This window comes from Sarcophilus harrisii, chromosome 4 (genome assembly GCF_902635505.1).
Source record: "Sarcophilus harrisii chromosome 4, mSarHar1.11, whole genome shotgun sequence".
NCBI classification, from domain to species: domain Eukaryota; kingdom Metazoa; phylum Chordata; class Mammalia; order Dasyuromorphia; family Dasyuridae; genus Sarcophilus; species Sarcophilus harrisii.
The window spans coordinates 158,190,996-158,210,192 of NC_045429.1; the positions used below are offsets into that span (position 1 = coordinate 158,190,996).

Below are 19,197 nucleotides of genomic sequence, written 5' to 3' on the forward strand. Positions count from 1 at the left end.
TCTTTGTTCTCTATATGGTCTATTTTCATCTTTAGTGTTTGGATAGGCAAATTAAATGAACAAAAAGGAAGTTATATTAAATGTTTATTTAACAAATTAACTAAGATTATATCTAGATGTCTTGTAATTTTGTATTTTAAATGAACTTTTTTTTCTCAAAACATTTTCCTTAATAATTTCATAATGTTTCGTAAAGGGAACTTAATGTTAGTAACATGGGAAGCTTTAAAAGGTCTTTTGCTGGGTTATGAACTGTCTATAGGATCTTTTTGAGGTAATTGTAGTAAGGAGAGGGTCAAGTTTGGATAAGAAATAATTTATTTAGGTTATATTAAAAGACCAAGGACCTTTGCCTCTAGGGTTACCCAGTTTCAAGGTTCCATGACATGAACTCTTTTTTCAAATTTTTGGTTATTAATGGTTATAAATATTCTCATCCTTTGATGAACCAAGGGAGAAAATAATCTTTGTTTGGTCACAGATTCTTTCCAAGAGCTATTTATCTTTTAAAGAAGGAAGAACAATAAAAAACAAAAGGATCTTTTTACCAAACAGGCAAAAAAGAGTAAACGGACTGAAAAATTAAAAACAACAGTAACAAAAATCTTAGAGTGAAAAAAGGCCAAAAGAAAATTAGTAAAAATTTTAATTTCAAAGGGTTTATATATAAGAGGATTTGCCTTCAACATTTATTCATTCCTCCCAAAGAGTTAAAACCATAGAGATATATTTTGTTCACAGATGTCAGGATTTAATTAATTTGTTTAAAAAAACACATTTATTAAGCATCTATTGTGTGCCAGGAACCATGTTAAAAATTAGATATGCAAAGTAAATCATGACAGAGTCCATTCTTCAAGAAGTTTGCATCCTAATGGGAGAGAGGTGAATAGGAAAAGTGATACTGTATTTTTCCAGATGGGAAGATTCCCAAGGCTCCACATGAAAGATTCTTTGAGAGTTTTGGTGTAAAACCAAAGACAATGAAAATTAAGGTTACTTTCAGCTTTACCAATTATTTCATTCACCAGAAACAGCTCATTTTCCTTAATGCTAGTGACTTTATTTATTATCCTTAAAAATGGCACAAAAATGAGTGCTCGGTCTAGAATCAGCTAGAGTTCAAACATGACCTCAGAATTTTGTGTCTATTTGTTTCCATTTATATATATAAAATATAAACAAATATGAAAATATAAAATAAAAGAATTAAAAAGATAAACCATTTCCACCTTTTATTATCTTTTTCCTTTCCCTTCGTTCCAGGAAGCGACCAGCAGGAATCTCCAGTCCCTTGAAGGTTGAATTTCATTAATCCAAGTATTTTTACCGGTATCCTGGAATTTTCAACCCCAGTAATACAGTCTATTTCGTGCAATACAAAATGTAAGTCCTCTATCTAACTTTTGTCTGGCTAAGAAATTCCTTTTCTATAGTGCCAAGGAAATAATGATGGGCATGGATGAGAGAGTGTGGATATAAATCTCAGCTTTATCATTTATTACCTGTATGATTGTGGGCAAAATGCTTGCTATCTCAGGGTCCTGGGTTTCTTATCTGCAAAAACAAAAAAAAAACAGGCCAGACTTGATGAATTTTCCTCAACCAAGTAAATGAAACCGGGCAGAAAGAGTTAGAATTTAAGTTAACCATAACAGTCAGCAAACCTGGAGTCAATTGTACCATCATACAATTGAAGACCATTGAACATAGAAGACTAGAGTTCAAATTTCAACTTTGTCATAACCTTGCCCTATGACCTTGGATAAAACACTCTGTGAGCCTTACTTTCCCCCTCTGTAAAACAGAAGTAATAATATTCACACTACCTGTTTCGCAGAATTATTGTGAGGACCAAATAAGAGAAAGAAAAAACATGTTGAAACCCCAAAGCCCTAAAAAATGGCATTTTTGTTATTTTTCCGACAACCCAGATTGTTGTCAGAGATCAAACTTTTTGAACTTGTTTGGAAATCTCAAAAAAAACAAGATTATTGGACCAAGGATAATGGTTTCTTAAGACCTGTACCAAAATGCTGAGAATTCAAACTGACCCATAAGACCTGATTGTTAAATTTGCATTGGGAGCACTTATACCTTAGAAATCAGCAAATATTATAAATCAAGGCTTGGTTGAGTGTCTCATTGATTTCTAGATATAAGGAAGTGATGAAGGAAAATGATAATACAGGTAAACTTAAAAGGTATGTTCAATATGCTTTTCTTTTTCTGAGATCCTGTTGTTAAACATTTACTAGAATATACCCCCTGGTAAACTTTCACTTTTTCACTGGCAGTAAAGGAATTAAACAGGAGGAGTAGCAGTGACTTAGAAATTCCCCTAGGGATTAGGAAGTAATGGACATTTTCCAGGCTGCCTTGTAGAGGTGGTTCAAATTTAGAAACTCCTTTAACTCTACCTCTTACCCTCAGACCCATAAATGCAAAACAATCTGGTTTCAGAGAAGGCAAAGATCTATTTTAAAAAACATCATTGTTTATCATCAGTTCCTGTAATTTAGGAAATCAAAAACTTTTCTGTGTGTCATAAATATCTTTGGCTTTTGGTACAGCCTATGGATTCCTACTCAGAATAATGCTTTTAAATGTATAAAATAAAATACATAGGATCATTAAAAATATTTGAAATATGGTTATCAAAATTTTAATAAAACAATGTCATAAATCCCAGGTTAAGAACTGTTGAATAGCCCAATAAGACTCTGCATTCAACTATGTTCAAATTTCATTTTTGGGATAAAAAACCTTTATCGTTTCCCAGATTCAGGGTGTGGGACATCAAGACCCGCTTTTCCAAATTAACTAATCCGAGACATCTTCAGGTAAAAGGAGAAAGCATTTAATTAGTCCCTGTGGGGAGAGGCCCAGACACACACCTGTGTGTTGTTGTCCCAACTCCCACCATGTGCTCATGGAACCTGACCAGTTTCTGGCTTGTCTGGGCTTAAATAGCAAATTTAATGTCTGCTGTGTTAAATCAAAATTTATCAACTAAAACAGTCTGTAAAAACTAAAAATCAAGTCACTCAGAGGACAGACAAAGGGACATGCAATGGGGGTGAGAGCGCTAACATGTTAAATGAAAATTTACACAGAAAGCAAAATAAATCATGCTGTCAGATATATAAACAGGAGAGAAAAAAGAGATGAAACATTAAATAGAAAGAGAAAACTGGTAGACAGTTCATAGAATTCATTCATATCCATGTGATTTTTCTAACCTTTAGTGGGTGGATCCCAAGTGGAGAATCCATGAGAGGGCATAGCCAATGGAGGCAGAATATGAATAGATATGATAGATTTACCATCTGCCTCATTGTATGGAGTAAACACATCAGTGAAACCCCTTGAAGGATCAAAATACTTTGGGACAGAACTTAGAACTACAGCAATCACATATATCCATGTTTATTTCTTGGGATGTGTCGTAGTCATACCATTCCCACTGTGTTCATACTTTCTCACTACTTCTCTCATGAGCTATTTATTGCAACTGTCTTAGAACTGGCTTCCCCACCTATTCCCCACCAATTCATCTTACTACCATTATCAGAGATAGCTCTTCCTTAATAGTAGTTAACACATATTTTAAAAAATTTCAGCATCTCCTTATTGTTCACTGAATAAAAACAAAGTCTGTTACCTGGTTTCTCCCATACACACTCCCCGCCCCCAAGCAGTTTGATTATTTGCCATATTCTATGCCAGTATTTCTCAAAATTTTTCATCTCAAGACTTGTTTGTATTCTATACAAATAAATCACTGAAGTAGTCTTCCCACTAAAGACCTTTTGTTTATGTGGGCTCTATCTATTGATATTTACCATATTAGAAATTGAGATATCTTAGCATTTTTATGAAATTGCTGTTAATTTCCCTTTTCAACTTGATATAAAAGGGAATAAATACATGGTCCTTGATTTGTTTTAAAGAAAAAGAAAGATCCCCATTTGAAAACGGGTTTTTTTGTCCCACCAAAGTTCGATACTTGGGAAGTAAGACCAATGTTTTACCAGCAAAAAAAAAAAAAACCAAGAAGGGACTGTGTTTGATTTGTCCTCAATTTGGAAATTTGGGTTTTTCAAAAGACCATGTTTTCCATTTCCTTCCCCACTATTTCTAAAACCAAAAGAAAATTATTTTTGGGGAAAATTAAGGTTTGAAAATTAAATTAATAATTTAATACAAAGAAACTTTGTAAAAGCTTATTAAAAAAGTTTTTAAAAAGAATTAGAATTACCAGTTTTAATCATTTAAACAAAGTTTCAAACCCATTATTTCTTGGGGATGAAAGGTGAACAAAATAATTATCCACAAAGTTACTTAAAGGATAAAGCCGAAAACGGGCCTGGGAAAATAATAAAATAATCTTTTCTTTGATTCCAAAGGTCAAACAACCAAGGTTTCCTCCCTCTGCCCCTTTTCCCTTTCACCCCCCCAGTTAAAAAAATTTTCTTTCCCTCTTCTAGATAAAATTTTTATAAAATTTTTTTATTTAAAATTTTTCCAATTATAAATTAATTTTGACCAACATTGATATAAAGAAAATAATTTTTCATGTTGGAGTCATTTTCAGGACCAATTGATAACTTTAAAAAAAAAAATCTTGCTAAAAAGTATTTAATTTGCAAAAAAATTGGCCCTTCTTTAATGGAAAAAAAAAAACTAGGAAAAAATAATTAAAAATAAAAAATTTCAGGAGGTGTTATTCCCTTTCCTAGAGAAATTTAAATTGGGAAAAGAGGGTTTAAACCAAAAAAATCCAAGTTTGGAAAACTCAGCCCATTAAATTCCAGATTGTAAAGAATTTAAGCCGGGAAAGCGTTTCGGTTGCATTAATAAATTGAGATGGCCAAGACAACCCAGGTAAAGATTTATTGTTATTCCCTCAGGAAAACATGGGGAAAAACAATCGTTTACAGGGGTGAGATTATAAATTTCTTTGGATAATTAGAAATTTTCAGGGAATTGGAAAAGGGGACCCAAAACCCATTTGAAAACTAATAAAGAGATTAGAGGATTATTTTAAAAAAAAGGTTTTCCTTTCTGAATATTCATGAATTAAAGTTATTTACTTTTCATTTCTATGCATTTTCTAAGAAAAGGCAGAAATGGGGAAATGTGAGCATGGGCTTGAAGTCAGAAAGGATTTTTGTTTCAAATTTAAATTATTTTAGGAAACCTGGAAGTACTTAACCTGGCCTTGTTTCCATTGTAAAGGTTGGGAAAAAATGAAATCAGCCCCTTTTTTTCCAAACCCAACCATGTGCCACTGGAAAAAGACAAAAAGAAAAATTGTCTTAAAAAACAAAGTAAACCCAAAACAAACCAAAAAAACCACCCCAGTTTTTAATTAAAATATAATAAATTTCCATTTAAAATGGAAATAAAACTTCTTTTTTTTTCCCCTTTTTCCCTAGCAAAATGGAAAATTTCAATAGTTTAAAAAAAAACAAATTGTAAACATTTTGAATAAATGGAACTCAAAGTTTTTTGTTAAAAAAGAAGAGAGGAAAATAACAAAAAATTAAAGGTTTCAAACTAAAAAAAGAAAATTTTTGAAAGATTAAATACCCAAATCCCAATCTTATTGTCCCGGGAAAGAAGCCAAGAATTTAATAGGGAAATAATTTAGCTCAACAAACTGAATAAGGTTTTAAGAATCATCTCAAGGAAATTTGGAAATTAAAGACTCAAAACTTCATTTGCCTGTGTCCTAAAATACTTTTTAGCCAAAAAAAAACTCTAGGTGTTCCATGTAAAAATGGTTTAAAAGGAAAAAAACTTCAAAAAATAAGCAAAAATAAAAAATGGTTTCATGAAAGTTTTGGGCCCCCTTCAAATTGGAAAAATATTGAAAAAAAAAAGAAGGGGCTTCAAACTCTTTTGGCCTACAAATAAAGTCAGGGTAAAAGTCTTAAAAAGGGTGTCTGCTAATAAATTGGGACACAAAGGTTTTTAACCCATTGGGAAATAAAGTTTCTTTTGGGATTTAATCTGAATAAAAGGGACAAAATGGTTTGCATAAAAGGGGGGTATTCTGAAAAGAATTAAGAATGGGAGGGCCCCAACATTCTGATAAATTGTGGGAGGGCCGCTTTTGAATTCAAATAAAATTTTTTTTATTGGATATATGATTTAAAGGAGGATTGAATTAGAAAATTTGGGAAACCACCAACAATTTAAACTTCAGGTAAATTCAAACCCGGTCAGGCTAAAAATTGTGGAAACATTAATTCTCTTTTTAATGGCGGAAACAAGTTAAGCTACCCAATCCTAATTAAGTTTAAAATAAATCAGTTTTTCTTTCAACCCTTCCATTCCACCCCCAAAACCAAAAGAAAATGGATTAAAAAAAGTGGCCCCAAACCAAAAACCAAATGAATATTTCCCTAAATGGTTAAATCCACTGTGGATCCAAAAAAAAACTTATTAAAGTTAAATAAAATTTCAAAAATTCAACCCAAAATAAAAAGCAAATGGAAAAATTTTTGGGTAAATTAAATCCGTTTTGAAAGTGGGTATTTAAAAATTTGGTCCTAAGAAAAGAAAATTTCTTTAGGATTCAATTAACTGGGGAAGTTTTTAGGAGAAAACTTGTCAAAATGAAATTATTTTTCAAGCATATGAGAATTTGAGGTTTTTTTAAATTTTTAATTCCAAAATTTGGGCTCAAATAGGAAACCAACTTCTGACCTTCAAAATTTTTAGCCACCCATCGATTGTGTTTCCAATTGAAATGGCAGAGAAAAAGGAAAGCCTTCCAATATCTTTTGCCAAAGGGGGTCTAAAATTCTCATAAAATATTTAAAAATGAAACAAATAGGGTTGGGAATAGCTTTTGGTCCCTTTAGCTCAAATTTATAAAAATTTTCAACCAAAACTTTCTAATAACTTGAAACTTAAGCCCAACTGTAATCTGGGGGATTTAAAATTTAAAAAAGTTTTGGATAAACAAAACAGGATTCTTGAATTTAAGGGTTTAAAAACATTTACCCTTCTTCAAAGAATTTTAATTTGTTGGGTCAAGCCCATTTTTAGGCGGTTCAAACCCAAAAGAACCCTTTTAATTTTAGTTTTTTACAAAGGATACTTTAAAATGGTTGCCAAAATTCCTTCACTTTTCAGATAAACCCTTAAGTCACAACCCCATTTAAAAAATTCCCTTACCACCCGGGAACTTTGGGTTCTCCCTTATTTCCATTCAAGTTTTAATAACTCCAAATCAGCCCTCTAACTTTTATCCTCCAAATTTATTTTTTATTTTGGTCCCTTTAAACTCAAATCTTTCTATTTAAGTCGCACAGTAAGCTATCAGAAAATAACTGAACTCTTACTCAAAAAATTACCCAATTTAATATAATTCCTTAAAACTGTGCCAGCTACTTTTTTTCTTGAGACAAACCCTTTTGACAGGGCATTTTCATCCTGGGCCTATCTATAAAAATTTTCCAAAGTCATAAGGAAAGGGTTTTTGTATTTTTTCTAACCTAAAGATTTTTAACTTTCCTTTTTTCCCCATAGCTTTAAAAAACCAGAAATTTTTGTTCCTTTGAAAGCATTTTAAAAATTCCCTGGACTTTTAGGGAAGAAAAAGAAAAAAAGGAACGTTTTGGGAATTTTAAATTTAAAACCCATCCAGATTTCTCTTGACTTTTAAAAAATTGTTTACACTGAAATTTTATTTATTTTGTTTTGTTTTGAGTCACATTTCAAAAAAAAATGATCAGCTGAAAATACTTTTGGAGTAATTTTGAAATGAGAACTATTAGAGCCTTCTCCCCAGCAAGACCATTAGGCATCCCTATTACTGTTGAAGTGATATCAATAACTGCAACCTGTGAATTCCTTTCTCAAGAATTTGATAATAATTGGCCATTGCTTATAATTTGACCAAGTGAAGTAATTAGGTCCAGTGAAAATACTGTTTTTCCTAATATCCTAATTTTCCTTTTTTTTCTTCAGCAAAAATAGGACCTCCCTCTCTCAAGATGATACAAAGCAACAAATCAATACAGTTGATACTCCAAGCTCCAAATTCACCATATAAAAATAAAGAAGGAAAAAACATATCAATACAACATTACTATGAGCTAGTATACCGAATATCTGTAGCTAATAATTCCCAAGACAAGGTAAATTGAATGTATGTGTAAGCTTTGACCTTTCCCCTCAGGTAAAGAAACATAAAGCATTCAAATGACTTCCTTCTCTTTTCCCAATTTAACATTATCAAGATTACCAAGAAAAAGGTCTAATCTAGTACATAACACAGCAATAAATATTTCTTTGTGAATTTCTTCATTTTTTTCATATATGTATGATATGGGGAAGGGAGTAAGTTTTGATTTGAATTAGATAATTTCTAAATTCCTCTTAGCTCTAAATCTTATTATCCTAAATTAACCAAATTCCAAAGACTGATAAATTTCAGAGTAAATTCCCTGGATATTTGATAGAGATATAATTGTATTTACTTTTGTAATAATTCCCCCTCCCTGGGCCATTTATACATAAAAGCCAAGGACAATTTCCTCCTCTCAACATTGAGAGTTTGGCAGGGAAAGACATTTTGCCTAGAATTTTTCCATGACTTCATCTAATTATTTCCTTTTTTTCCTGTGTTTGTTTAAATTCTTATATGATTGTGAATTTCATGTGTCTGTTCTGTTTGTTAGAATCATAGTAAAAACATGTCTTTATGAAATCCAATTTACTGTCTATTTTATCATTCTTGCATGAAGAAGCAAAAAGTTTATGAAGGCCCCAATCACAAAGCTGAAATGGATATGATATTTGGTTCCAGCAACTGTTTAGTTGCAGAAATATATTTGCCTGATATAAACCGAAGCAGTGAGAGCACTGAAATCTGTATCTTCACAACTCAGAGAAAGGGTATGCACATTTGAGAAGATTGTGACAATTTGGGTTCTAAGTACAAGGTTTCATATCTCTTGAAAATTAAATATTCAAGTTTTTTTTTTAATTTTACATATTGTTCATGAGCAAAGCTTTATTTGGGGTACTGATACCAGGGGGAAAAGTTTTGGAATTGAAAAGGGAGATGAAAAGCAGGTCCTCTTGTGAACCATTCTTAATAACTTAAATCCTGTATCTAAAATTATATGTATACAAGATTATATATATATATATATATATATATATATATAATAATAGATTTTTGTGACTGCTAAGAAGACCCTTTCAGGAAGTTAAAATTAGTGTTACAGACCAAAAAATAATAGGAATTTAATAAATAAAGAGTAAATTATGAATAATTTTGATGGATGGAAGAATGAATAAACAAAACACTGGAGATTACTCTGAGGCCATCCACTTAGAATTTTTATTATTGAAAAAGAAAGATATGGTAATAGAGTTACTTATAGACTAAGGACTATACTTGAAAATACTCTCTTCCTATTACATGATGTTTCTTTTAAATAAATAGAAATTTGGCCTCTGAACTAGCAGCTCAAAGAGCAGAAAATAGGAACAATTTTCTTGAATCTTCTGTGTAAGGCACCAAAAATATGGATTTAGAGAACTAATAAACATTTCTTTTCTTTTTCCAAAGATACAGAATATGATCCTCTCGGAAATGCCAACAGCACATAAATTGATGGAATGCGGTATTCCTAAAAATTGCTCAGATTTAAAGATGGTGATTACAAAAGCCTGGAAGAAATAATCAAGCAAAATGCAAAAATATAACTTGTCTGTCCTTATATATGTTTCTCTTAATTGCTAAAAATATAGGAATGAAAATATGAAAGAGTTGTTTGTCATTATTCTGAAAAATCTTGTCTTCAAAATGTTGTCATGTTTTCAAAAAAAGAATGAAAGGAGTTCTTTGTGTAAAAAATTATAGCAACTCTTTTTGTGGTAATGAAGAACTGGAACTGAAACTATAATATATAATTTATGGGATATTATTGTGTTATAAGAAGTGACAAGCAGACTTCAGAAAAACGTGGAAAGAATTCCATGAATTGATGCAAAATGAACTTTGCATAACTAGCACTATGTTGGTGATGATAATATGACAATGATGATGATAATTATGATGATGATGATGATGATCTAGTACATATACCTGAAGTGCTTTGAGGAGCATCAGTCCTTATTACCAGTCCTAGATACCTCCTTGATGATTTAGGATTACTCTGGAAGTTGTCCTTTAGTCACAGTTCTTAATGGTTTTTCCCACTTACATGCACTGAATTTCCATAATGTCCTTGGAGCTCTTGTATAATTCCCAAGTTACAGCCTTTCTAATGCTTGTACTCACATCCAAATACATAATAATACAGATTTAACATACAAACAAAATATTAAAGTTCCTATAAATTCTACCAGCTTTTGTGCTTATTAAAGTCTACCTAAATCCAAAGAAAATTTAAAAAGACATAAAAATAAAGTAATAATTAAAAATAAACTGGAACCAAAAGATTTTTCTGATGAGTATATAAGATCATCCAATTGTAAGTCTGGACTCATTCTAAATGCTGATGCTTGTTGCTTTGCTACTGTTTTGTCCTTTGTTCTCAAAGAGGACCATGACATCAGGGAGGTGACACCATGACATGCAAGTGAACTGGATTTAAGTGAGGGAGGGCTGTGCAAGGTCATCTCCCTCATTTTTTCCTCCAGAGACAGACAGACGGACAGAGAGAGACAGAGACAGAAACAGAGAGATAGACAGAAACAGACAGAGATAGAGGCAGAGAGAGAGAGAGAGAGAGAGGCAGAAACAGAGAGATAGACAGAGACAGACAGAGAGAGACAGACAGGCAGACAGAAAGATAGATTGAGAAATCAGGATGACTGGAGATGGCCTTGGATGCAGTGGAAGACTGTTGCATTCTAAGCTAAGGTCTTCAATGGCTTTTAGTTTGACTGAGGTTGCACCCATTCAATGATTAAGCCTTGGTTGCAATTGAGGCAAAGAATCACCTCTTTCATATAGTCAAAAAATATGCTTAAAAAAATCAAAGAAGCTTAAATGATCCCCCAAAATGTGAGATTCCTAAAAGAGAATAAGCATAGGAGTTTGATTAAAAAATCAACCCCTGACACTTTCATCAGTTGTTGCCCTTACTCAGAAAGAACAGAGTTAAAAGTATGTAAAGCAAAACTGGAGTGGGGACAAACGAATTTACTAATGATTCAATAAAATTCTTCTCAACAATTTTGGAAGGATATTACAAGTTGGTGACTGTGTACAGAGTGAGGAAATCTGTTCCTATAGTGTCTGCTGCATTAGTCACGCGATTATGATTTAGAGTGTGAAGAAACCTGAGATCACTTAACCCTTCCCATCTATTTTGCAGAAATTGAAAGATTAAGAGGTTTGTCCAAGCTGATAAAAATAAAAGCAGGATTTGAACGCAAAACAGTTTCCAACTACAGTTCCTTGTCCACTGTTTTACATGGTCTCATTCACTCAATAAGTTTTTAAAAGTATCTATTGGGCACAGCAGATAAAACACTGTACCTAAAGTCAGGTTCAAATCCAGCCTTGGACACTTAATACTGACTAGGTGTATGATCCTGGGCAAGTTATTTAATCCCAATTGCCTCAGGAAAATATATATATATATGTGTGTGTGTGTGTGTGTGTGTGTATCCACTATGTGCCATGGATTTTACATTCTATAGAAGGGAAACAACATGTAAACAGGTAAGGAAATGTAAAATCTATATGAAGTGAATACAAAATCATTTCTGGAGGCAGAAGAGAAGTGTAAGGGGATAGCAGTATGGAACTTGCATGGAAAATGTCATTGAAGTTGACCCTGTAGGGGAACTAAGCAGAGGTAAGGAGTACATAGTAGTCATGGGAAACAATTTATGCAAATAAATGGAAATGTGACAGATAGAATGTAGTATTTAGGGAAAAACAATTTGGAAAGTTTGACTGAAATCTAGAGAGGTAAGGAGGCTAAAACAAGATTATGAAAGACTCTATACACCTAAAGAATAGCAATCCAGGAGAAAATACAGTCATAGAACCTTTAGGAGTAGAGAAGTGACATGATCAGAAATGTACTTTAGGAATATCTATTCAGATGAACAGATTGGAAAGAGGTAGATACAAGATGATCAAATAGGAGGGTATTTTATTAGACTAGTGATAAAGGCTTGAATTAGAGTGGGTAGCTTGGTGCAAGGAAAAGGATCCTGATGCCAAAAATGAGGTGGAGATAGAATCAACAAGACATTAACTAATGAAGCCTTTTTTTTTAGAATCCTAGTTTCCTCAGGAGTATACTCAGGTTGCATTACATTTGCACCATTAAAATGTCATTGATTCATTGGGAAGATTAAAATACTGGTCACCATCATCATGATTCAATAAACAACTAGGAAGACATTTCTTTCCCTGCTGTGTATTTCACAGAAACTTCATACTTACACACATTTTACACAGTTTATAATTTTAAAATTTTTATAATTATAATATTCTAAAGCTATATTTTCTTTGAAAAAATGGAAAAGATCTGCAATTTTTTTTAACAAATATCTATCTTGACTTCTAGAGACAATACAATCATCAAATTTGAATTCTAATATCACAGTTCTATATGTGCTAATAAAGAACATAGAAATGGTACCAAAGAAAACAAAAAACAAGGAAGAAAAAAGGATTATACCAGATAATCCAGGGTAAATAAAGGAGGGTCATGATAGGAATGATAAAATTTGGATGGCTTAAAAGATTGATGTATAAGTTATCAGAAAGAGGGTAAGATATAAAAAGGCTGAAATAAAAAGCTCTTCTCTATTGCTAAATCAGGAACAGTAAAGTGTGATTCTATGTTCTTACATTCCACAGGGTCCTTTCACTCATAAGATTGGATTATTTTTCATTATTTTACAGTAATTATTCATAGATCCCTGAATTTATTTGCTAAATCTAAAAGTCATTTTTTCCACTCTAAATGTTTTCCCTATTGATTTATCTGCTTACATTTAAGGTTTTTGAGTTTTCCTCCTCCTGAGATCTTTGGTAATTTCAGTCCTTTCTTCCCTGATTTTCTCTTATTTCCTTTCTGACTTTGTCCCTTATAATTATTGTCTACTTGGAGGCTGGATCTCAAAGCATTTTAGTCTCCTCCATGTTGGGCAATTCATGATTCACCACCATGTCTTTGTTCCAAGTGATTTTGGAATAGTTAGAATGGTTCCAGCAGGATGTGTGCTCATTTTTCACACACACACACACACACACACACACACACACACACACACACAAAGTGTCCTGATCCTGCTATCCTGTCCTGCTCCCTCTGAGCTCAGATCATAAAGTAATAGGCTCCCAAACCTGAAGTTTATAGTTTTGCAACACTGGTGCTATGGAATTATCTGTTCCAGCATGCCAGCAACCGAGCTGCTTCCTCAGTACTATGAAGTTGTGACTCTCAGCAGGTTTTTATTGCTAAAGGGCTGCTGCCTGATATACTGACTGTCTGTCATTGCCTATGCAAGCTAATCTGGAATTGTGCAATCTGTGGTACTGGCAAGAGAAATGGGTTACCAAATCGTGGGATTAGATTTTGTTGAAAGTCCCAATTTGTGTTTATCTGTTTGGTTCTGCTAATACAGCTGCACTGTTTGTAGCATCTGAAGATAAAGGGTTTTGAGCAAGCTTAAAATCAATGAGAGTCAGTTCATGAATGTTTGGTTTTTTCTAGCCTATAAAGACAATTAAAAATCTTTGGTACATAATTTCTGTTTTGGAGAGGTTCAAGAAATCATGGACATAATTGAATATATTTAATTCTTCATCTTGTTGTTCATGTTGTTGTGCCTCAGTTTCCCGAATTGGTCCTGCCTCAGTTTCCTTAATTGTTCTGCCTCAATCCCCTTAGTTGCAAACCCAGCACTCTGGTTTATTAAGACTGATATAACTCAGAGGTTATAAATTGTCATTGTGTAAACTCAAGATAAGGGGATTCCAGACTTCCTGGCTCTAAAATGGACACATCCTTAACTACCAGTTTGTTAGAATTTATGGTCCTAACCCCAACCTATCAGAACCGGATTGATGGTTCCTGCCTAGAGATTCCTGCTCACCAGAGTCTGGACTCCACTCCCCTGCTTTTGTTTAGCTACTGTGTATAAATAAGTCACTGAGAACTCACATTCTCTGCTGGATCTTTGGGCATCAGTCCTGGGGACGCCCCCAGCACAATCTCTCCCTCTCAGAAATCCAAATAAAATATTACATACTCTCTAATCTCTATCTTGCCTCAGTTTCTCCAGCATTACAATGTGACCCAAAATTCAGCTAACAATGTATAATTGTTTTGGTCTCAAAAAAAAAAAAAAAAAAGGGGAGCAACTAGTTGGATACAGAAATAGCCCTGAAGTCAAGACGACCTGAGTTCAAATTTGACTTCAAACATTTAACACTTCCTGAATGTGTGACCCTGGGCAAGTCACTTAACCCCAATTGCCTCAGCAAAAAAACCAACAAAAAAAACCTCTCTCTTGAGAATTTGACTCTTTTTTGTACATACCAGATTTTGTTTATTTGTGTATGTATATATCTGTTACAATTTGTGATTAGGCAGCTAAAAGTCCCTCTGCTTCAGAATCTCATCCTATATCTGATAAAGGATTTCTCTTATAATATCTAGTGACTCCAAAAGAACCATCCACCAAGAATCAGACCACTTTTGTTAACTTTAGAATAAAGTTTAGAATAAAATAAACATCTGTGTGTTTATATATGGAATCATGACATCAATATAAAATAAATTCTGAATTTCTGAATTAATGAATTGCATCTGTGGGATACATCTTAGTCATTTCCTCAAAATATTTTATGTGGCATAATACTTGCTTTGCACCTGCAAAGAAACCACAAAGTACAGCATCTTTTTGCAGTTTACTTTCTCTGAAATAAGCCACTGACATTACCACTATCTGGGGACACACACACACACACACACACACACACACACCACGAACAGTCTTGGTAGATCCAACTTCATTTTTGGAGTTAGTAATATTTTAAGAATACTTATAACTATCAAGACTAATGAGAACAATTTGTTTGCTAATTAGAGTGCAATCAGGTAATGTGTATGTCTTTAATTAAAAAAAGATAAAGAAAACACTTAATAATTTGGGGCTTCACAGAACTTACGTATTTGACAAAAACAAAAGAATGAAAATAAAATCCAGGGCAATTTCCGTGTTCAAAAACCACTTTTCAAGCTTTTAAAGGTACATACCATAACATCGTTCAAAGATAAAAGGCTGGTTTCTACTTCATCATAACAGGAAGTCAGAGTTTATTTAGGGAGACAGTATGTTCTTGCTAATATTTCTCAGCCAGTTAACTATGAAATACTAGTGTACAACATAAGAAATAAGAGTTGTTAATGCAAATAATAATATTGAACATAAATTAGGAGTTAACATGGGATGGGGAGGGAGGGAAAGGAGGAAATTCTAAATCTTCAATTTCCTCACAGGAAGATGCCAGGGGCTTGGACAAGCTATTGCAACTAGGGTTAGCACTGGAAATGAGCAAAAGGTCAATGAGAGTCATTCATAGATCTGTTTGGGTTGGTTTTTTTTTTCACCCTCCTTTGGATTCTGGATATTCTAGACTATTGTAATGCCGGAGAAACTGAGCAAGATAGAGATTAGAGAGTATTTAATAATTTATTAAATGGGAGAGATTTACTGGGACCAAAGGGATCCATGTTTGGTTCCAGGGCTGAATGAGACCATTGCCTCCAAGAATCCAGCAAACAATGTGAGTTCTGAATGACATATATACACATGACTCAGACTCGGGGGAAGGGGGGGTAGACTGAGGCAGGGGTGGAGTCCAGGTGCTGAGATGGGAAACAGGACTCTGACAGGGTGGGTTGAGCCACCGGAGATGGGGGGAGGAACCCCGGACATGGGGAGAGGTATCTTGATAAGATGGTATCTGACATTCAGGTAGCTTAGGATGGGGAGAGGCATTCTGATATTCTAAAACATAAGATCTTTTACCCTTATCAAATATTCTGATAAAGAGGGAGGGGAGATTTTGTAGGACTGAGAAGCAGAGAAACTGAGTCAGGTCAGAATAATTAGAGAAACTGAGAACTGTGGCATAACACTATGGAGACAGACTATGTTGGAGAAAAACTAATGTTTTAATGTTTTTTCCTATGATTGATGCTGAAACCCAATATGATCAACTAACAATTATTATTTAATTGTTCGTGCAAATCATGAGGGTCAGTATTTCAAAGAAATAGAAGAAATTAAGAAATTAAATTTTTATTGCCTTACGAATGTCAAAGACAAAAAGAGTCTATACTATATATCTATTATACATTGCTAATGTCAGACCACATCCAAAATACTGCATTCCAGTCCAGATGCCATATTTTAGAAAAGACATTGGTAAAAAAAATTGAAAAAAAAAAAAAAAAGTATATCAAAGAGGCTGGTGAGAAAATCAAAGAGAAATAGAAAATATGCTAGAAGAAGGAATGTTTGACCTGAAGAAGAGAACAAAATTGTTATCTTTAAATATTTGAAAGGCTGCTTGGAAAATTTCCCCTAGCCCAAAGGGTATATCTGAGAGCAATGGGTGGAAGTTTCCAAAATTTGGATTAATACAAGGAAGAGTTTCCTAACAGGAGCCCTGTCTCCTACTCTCTTCCCACCTCCCCCTATCTTTCTATTGTTTTGCTCCCTTGGAATGTAAATTCCTGTTGGTAGGGATTGTCTTTTTTTTTTACTTTGTATTCCCAGCATTTAGCACAATGCCTAGTTAGCCAGCTAGCTAGCATTTATGTAGCACTTTCAAATAATAATTAATTTGAGCCTCATAACAATCCTAGAAAGAAGTACTATTATTTTCCACATTTTCCACTTGAGGAAACTGAGGCAGATAGAGTTTGTGATTTCCAGGATCACATAACTGCTGTCAGAGGCTGCATTTGAACTCAGATCTTTCTCACTCCAAATTCAATACTCTCACTTCTGTGTCACCTAGGGGTCTTATAAACATGCTAGTTGGTACAAAATAAGTGCTCAATAAATGCTTATGAGAGTCGGCTCAAAATGGAAAGGGCAATGCCAGGAAATAACAGTATTCCTCATCTCTAGATGTCTTCAAAAAGAGGCTAAATGATCAATTGCTATAAATAGGATTCCTGTTCGGATGTAGCCTAAACCTCAGCAGTACAATTTTGAACATTTGTTCTATGATATGTCAATCTGTCATCTAATTGTTCTTAATGCTAAGTGGAAGCAAATGGCAAAATTTTCCTTAGGTTCAGTGCTGAGGCGGTTTTAGAGTTCAAAATCTTTTCTACAATTTGCCAAGGATTTAATTTTCTTTAGGCTGGTTCCCTAGGGTGCATGTGATTGGTGAATTCTGTAGAACCCTTGTAATTAGTCTTCGTGCAAAAAGGTCAGTGTTGAAATCTCCAAAACTTCTTGGCAAAGAAGTGGAACCTAGTTAATGAACTTGCTTCATAACAGTTAGGTGACTCCTGATTTCTATGCCTGCTTTCTCTTTAAGGACAACAGGAACTTTGATATTCAGCCATCTAGATACTATTATGGTAGAGATCATCAAAATGGAGATATATATAGACACACATATACTTCTAAAATATGGTAGAAAAGGGTACAAAAACACATATTTTACATATATCCATAGTTTTTAAAAATTTAAAATATCTGGATACATAAATTATATAATATTATTTTCTTATCCTTTTAAGTAGATATCAGCACTTTAATTCTTAACTGAATCTCCACTTACCTTTAACAGATGGGAACATTTAAATTAGCCTCCATTAGGAAGAAGAGAAATGCCATTTCATTGGTACCAGTCTGCAGCCTTTGGTGCAAGTTGCGAAGTGTCATTTGATTAAGTCAGGTCTCCATCAATTCAGATTTCCAGTCTAGTCTCCTGACTTCCTTTTGAAGAAGAGAAACATCATTTCATAGAGAACCAGATTCTCCCCTTCCAAGGAAAAGAAGAAAGATCATTCTGTCTCTAGCTTTAATTACCTAAGACTCAGATCTCTGCCTCTCCTTTCCCTCCATACCTTCCCTAGTCCACTGATTCTGCATACGCAGATGTCATTCAAAACATTTTCTCAGTTCCTCACTCCCTGATTCCTTATTTCCATTCCTTTCAACCCAAACCAAGCTACCCACCCCTTCTACTGTGCTCTCTAGAATGCCTATTCCATAGGAAACAAACTTACTTTTATTTTAACTCTTTTCCTTTCCTACTCTTTCCATCTTATGGAGATCTGCCTCCTTCTGATGACCTCCCTGTCCAGCTCTGGTTGGTGTGGGAGTTGGAATACTTTTTTACTTCTGATTATAACTTCCGGGGTTTCTATCTACTACCATCACTAAGTAATCTCTCTTTTGAAATACATGAAATTCCTACGTACAATCCAATCAAAATTCTAGTAGCTATTGTATACTGACCAAAGGTATTCTTTTTTTCAATGGTTCTGTGCCTGACTCATAGTGTATCCAAAATTCATGGTTTGTAGTAGATTTGAAAGAAATCAAAAGAGATTTTCTGATAGTCACAAAAGATTTTATTAAGGTAAAACTAAAGCAGTAATTAGTAAAAGTTGAGAGAGCTTTATATACTGAAATGTTGGGCTTCAGTCAGCAAACTAGTAGCCTACATGCAGAGAGCAAGGCATAGATAAGGGAAGAAACCTTTTAATGAAGTGTCTTTTAATGCATACTGTAATCAGATAAGGAGATAGAGAAGAAATCTGGATGTAGTATTTAGAAAAGACAACTAAGGAGCCTGGGGATAGTTAGGGTAAGGTTTTAGTGAGGTCAGGTCAGGAGATAAGGTGGTTTTTTATTCTGTATTCCTTAGCTACATGTGCAGTTTTAAATAGGATCCATCAATAGGCTTTTTCTTCTTTTTAACTCCTACCCCCATAGTACAGAATTCAAACTCAAGCTTCATACTACTCAAACACTGTAACTTCATAGAACATCACTTCACTAATTTCACATGGTCTGTTTCCCCCACTGCCTTCAGCCACACACAAATATGGTCATATCCTTGATCTTACCATTTCACACAAATGCACAATCTCCAATTCCAAGGATTCTGAAATCCCCTTATTAAGTGCCTTAATTTTCTCATTTATAAAATTA

The 19,197-nt window shown here is 33.7% G+C and overlaps 1 protein-coding gene and 1 long non-coding RNA gene across 3 annotated transcripts in view; one reads left to right on the plus strand and one right to left on the minus strand.

Annotated features, from left to right (window-relative positions):
- The window catches only part of LOC100928138 (interleukin-22 receptor subunit alpha-2), a 46,089-nt gene extending 36,273 nt beyond the window's left edge, over nt 1-9,816 (plus strand). The window contains exons 1-3 of one of the 2 annotated variants that reach the window (XM_031964208.1): nt 7,932-8,156; nt 8,766-8,916; nt 9,599-9,792. In XM_031964208.1, the coding sequence (XP_031820068.1) occupies nt 8,013-8,156; nt 8,766-8,916; nt 9,599-9,639 (336 nt within the window). In that variant the 5' untranslated portion in view covers nt 7,932-8,012 and the 3' untranslated portion in view covers nt 9,640-9,792. Of the gene's footprint in view, nt 1-7,931; nt 8,157-8,765; nt 8,917-9,598 lie in introns of those variants that run through there. The other variant, XM_031964207.1, reaches the window with a different exon arrangement.
- On the minus strand, nt 1,351-18,515 carry LOC116423138. The gene is made up of 3 exons (XR_004233606.1): nt 18,267-18,515; nt 17,816-17,973; nt 1,351-1,557 (listed from the first exon to the last, which is right to left on the minus strand). It is a non-coding gene; the product is annotated as an uncharacterized LOC116423138 (long non-coding RNA).
- Between the last annotated feature and the right edge of the window lie 682 nt (nt 18,516-19,197).